The sequence below is a fragment of the Drosophila suzukii genome, chromosome 3 (assembly GCF_043229965.1).
Source record: "Drosophila suzukii chromosome 3, CBGP_Dsuzu_IsoJpt1.0, whole genome shotgun sequence".
Lineage (NCBI taxonomy): Eukaryota > Metazoa > Arthropoda > Insecta > Diptera > Drosophilidae > Drosophila > Drosophila suzukii.
Genome location: NC_092082.1, coordinates 28,563,237 through 28,566,863, shown reverse-complemented (window position 1 = coordinate 28,566,863; position 3,627 = coordinate 28,563,237). Strand labels below are relative to the sequence as shown.

The 3,627-nt window shown below is 44.8% G+C and overlaps 1 protein-coding gene across 1 annotated transcript; it reads left to right on the top strand.

Annotated features, from left to right (window-relative positions):
- The first annotated feature begins 2,008 nt into the window (after positions 1-2,008).
- Positions 2,009-3,234, top strand: LOC139352715 (uncharacterized). The gene is made up of 3 exons (XM_070995344.1): positions 2,009-2,266; positions 2,365-2,586; positions 2,755-3,234. Exons 1-3 carry the CDS (start codon positions 2,009-2,011, stop codon positions 3,232-3,234), a joined length of 960 nt encoding a protein of 319 aa, XP_070851445.1.
- Positions 3,235-3,627: the final 393 nt, after the last annotated feature.

Sequence of the window (3,627 nt, the reverse complement as noted above, 5' to 3'; positions counted from 1 at the left end):
GTCGCAAACGATGACTCGGTTAATGGATAAAGTTATCCCGCCTGACCTCAGGAATGAAGTTTTTGTCTATCTAGACGATCTTTTGGTCGTCTCAGATACATTTGAAACACACATGAAAGATCTGAGTGCGGTGGCCAAACAAATAAAAATAGCTGGACTCACACTAAATGTGGAGAAAAGTAAAGGCATGCAATCGGTAAGATATCTTCGGCATATCGTAGGTAAAGGGGCTATTCGTACTGATTTAGAGAAAATCTCGGCCATGGCAGACTTTCCACATCCTAAGAATTTAAGATTTCTTCGCAGTTTTCTCGGTATGGTGGGGTGGTAATGCAAGTTCATTAGTAATTTTGCGTCAATATCTTCACTACTTACAGTTTTGTGGAAGCCAAGAAAAAAATTCAAAATGACTCCTGAGGGCGAGAAAGAGTTTGTCCTGCTTAACGATATGCTATGTTCCGCTCCAGTGTTACGCGGGTTTTACTAAACCTTGTTACGTGCAATGGGCTGCAAGTAAATTAGGAGGTGGTGGGGTATTGGTGCAAAAAACAAAGCAGGGTGACGAGTATCCTATTGTGATTGTATCAAAAAAATTAAACAAAGCCCAATAAAACTATTCGGTTCGTTTTCGGCCTTACGTAGAAGGGCATGAATTTACGGTGATTACTGACCACGCTTCACACAAATGTTTCATAAGTCAGACGGATCTCCACTCCCGCTTAGCTCGATGGGCTTTAAAATTGCAAGGGTTAAATTTCAAAATTGAACATCGAAGTGGGAAAATGAATGTTGTACCAGACGCATTGTCTAGAGTCAATGAGGCAGAAGTAGCTGCAGTAGCGGCGAGACATGGACTATTAGTAGACCTTCAAGCACCAGAGTTCAAGTCGGCCAAGTATCTAGAACAGGTAGAAAAAGTCAATACTACGCAGGATCAGTTGCCGGACTTAAAAGTTGTAGATGGACTCGCTTATCGGAGATACGACCATGCAACAGGAGATCGGCTGCATGATATTTTCAGTTGAAAGTTATGGATTCCAGATGACCTACTTGCCGAGGTTCTGAAATAGAATCATGATGACCCTCTTACTTCTCATGGTGGCATTCATAAGACTTTGGAAAGGGTTCGCCGATATTATTATTGGCCGGGGTTGGTTAACGGCGTAAAGTCGTATACACAATCTTGTGAGATTTGCAAGTCCACCAAAGCGCCAAATATAACACAACGATAACCAATGGGCGTATCGCCTGTATCTAAGCGATTTTTCCAGCGTCTTTATATAGACTTTCTCGGTCCATATCCTCGGTCTCGAAGCGGTAATATTGGAATATTCATAGTGGACCATTACGCCAAGTTTGTATTTTTGAAGGCGGTTAAGAAGTTCACGGCAGAGGTGGTAATTAAATATCTGCAGCAAGATCTGTTTCATACTTTCGGCGTACCAGAAACGATTATGTCCGACAACGGATCGCAGTTCAGGGCTGAGGGAATATTCTATTTCCCACACTTTGACCGCTGCTTATTCGCCCCAGTCAAACGCAACGGAGAGGGTTAATCGATCGGTCATTGTCTTAGGGTGTCAAACCCCAAGCCAGATTCTTAGAGGGGGCTTTGTAACGCTTGTATCTGCAGGAAAAAGATATTTGTGGCAACCTAATATGGCAGAGCGCCAACAGAAGCTTGCCATCTGACTTAAAAGAATGGTGTGGCAACACTCGGGGGATTTATCGGCAAGAATCAGCGAGCGACACACGTGTCTTGATAAAATTAATAAACTTTGTAGTTCTTAATCTCAATGAAAATTTAATGGCAAACATACTTCGCCATAGTGGTGACCCCCGAAAGTTAAATCATAGTAAAAGTTACTTATTGTATGAAATTGACACACACGTTCACAATTATGAATTTGCGCACTGAATGAACAGATGCAAATACGATTTGCGAAAAATAAAAGGTAGGCGGCTAAATTTCGACGAAGAAAGCGATCGCTCCGATTTTCCATTCATCATGCCGGATTCAAATCCTGATTTAACTGCTCAAGTCCGAGATCTGCAGCAGCAACTCGAGGCACTTCTGACAAATGCACCTGGCAACCGGGATGAGACTACTCGCACACTCACGCGTGCGACTGTCCACTTGCCAAAATTCGCACATAGCAACCCTCAACTATGGTTTGCGCAAGTGGAGCGGTCATTTCGATTGCACCAGATTATCGACGACACCGACAAGTTCGACCTTGTAACCCTTCACCTGGAGGAGGATATAGTTTTGGCAATGGAAGACTTAGCCATTCGACCACCCAACGAAAAAAAGTACATAGCAATTAAAAATCGCTTACTACAAGATTAGCGGAATCTCCAAAGTCGAAACTACGCCGACTTCTGCAGGGTGGAGGTACATCTGGTCTAAAACCATCTGAGATCCTGTCCAACATGCGACGACTAGCTCCGGACCCGGGCATCGAGAACATTATTCTCTCTCTTTTCCTGACAGAGATGCCGGCGTCAATTCGCCCCACTCTTACAGTCTGGGAAGAGACGGACTTGGATAAGCTCGCTAAGATCGCAGATAAGATGCTCGAAGCGGTAAACCACAACGCCACTTTTGCGATCAGCACGAACACCTCGACTGCAGCGGGCCCACCTGTTTGCGCAACTTCCAAGACCCCTGGAAAAAGATCAACGACAACTTGCGTTCGCTATCACAGAAGTTTGACGTATTGAAAAAGGATGTCAAACGTCTCCAATTCCAAGGACGCTCACGCAGTTCATCGCGTGGCCACGTACAAACTGGAAATTCGAATCAACAACAACAGAGAAGCTTTGCTTCTACCGCGACCGATTTGGGGAAAACGCTCAAAAGTGCCGCCCACCATGTCCCCGCTCATCGTCGTTAAACTAAAGGAGCTGTCGCCCGACACGCTGGTCGGCGTCAGTACGATTATAACCAGCGAGCCCACAGTTCAGGCAGCTGTTCCACAGGAGCATCGCCTACACGTCACCGATCGCACATCTCACACCCGCTTCCTTGTTGCTTCTGGATCTGTGGTTTCCGTCATACCACGAACGCTGGTTAGACAAAAAACTACTGTAAGCGATTTGACACTGTACGCAGCGAACCAGACAGTCATTCATACTTACAAAAAGTACGTCACTCAGCTGAACTTGGATCTTCGCCGAAACTTTACATGGCCGTTCATTATCGCTGACGTGCACACAGCTATTATTGGGTAGACTTTTTGAGCAAATTCCAATTGCTCATTGATCTTAAAAACCAACGCTTGATCGACTCAATTACTGGACTATCAACACCATCATGTCTTGCACAAGCGAAACACATATCAGTTTCCACAGTGCAGTGTATGTCCAAATTTCAAAAACTTCTAAGTGAATTCGTCGACGTGACAAAGCCATCGATAAAAGCAGCTACGCAACACGACGTGCGTCACTACATTGAAACAAATGGAATACCTGTTGCTGATAGACCACGACGAGTCTCCGGTGAAAAACTTGTCACTGCCAATAGAGAAATAAACTTCTTGATTGAGCAAGGCATATGTCGCCCGTCAAAAAGTCCTTGGTCCAGCCCGTTACATATGGTTACCAAAAAAGACGGTGTCTGGCGGG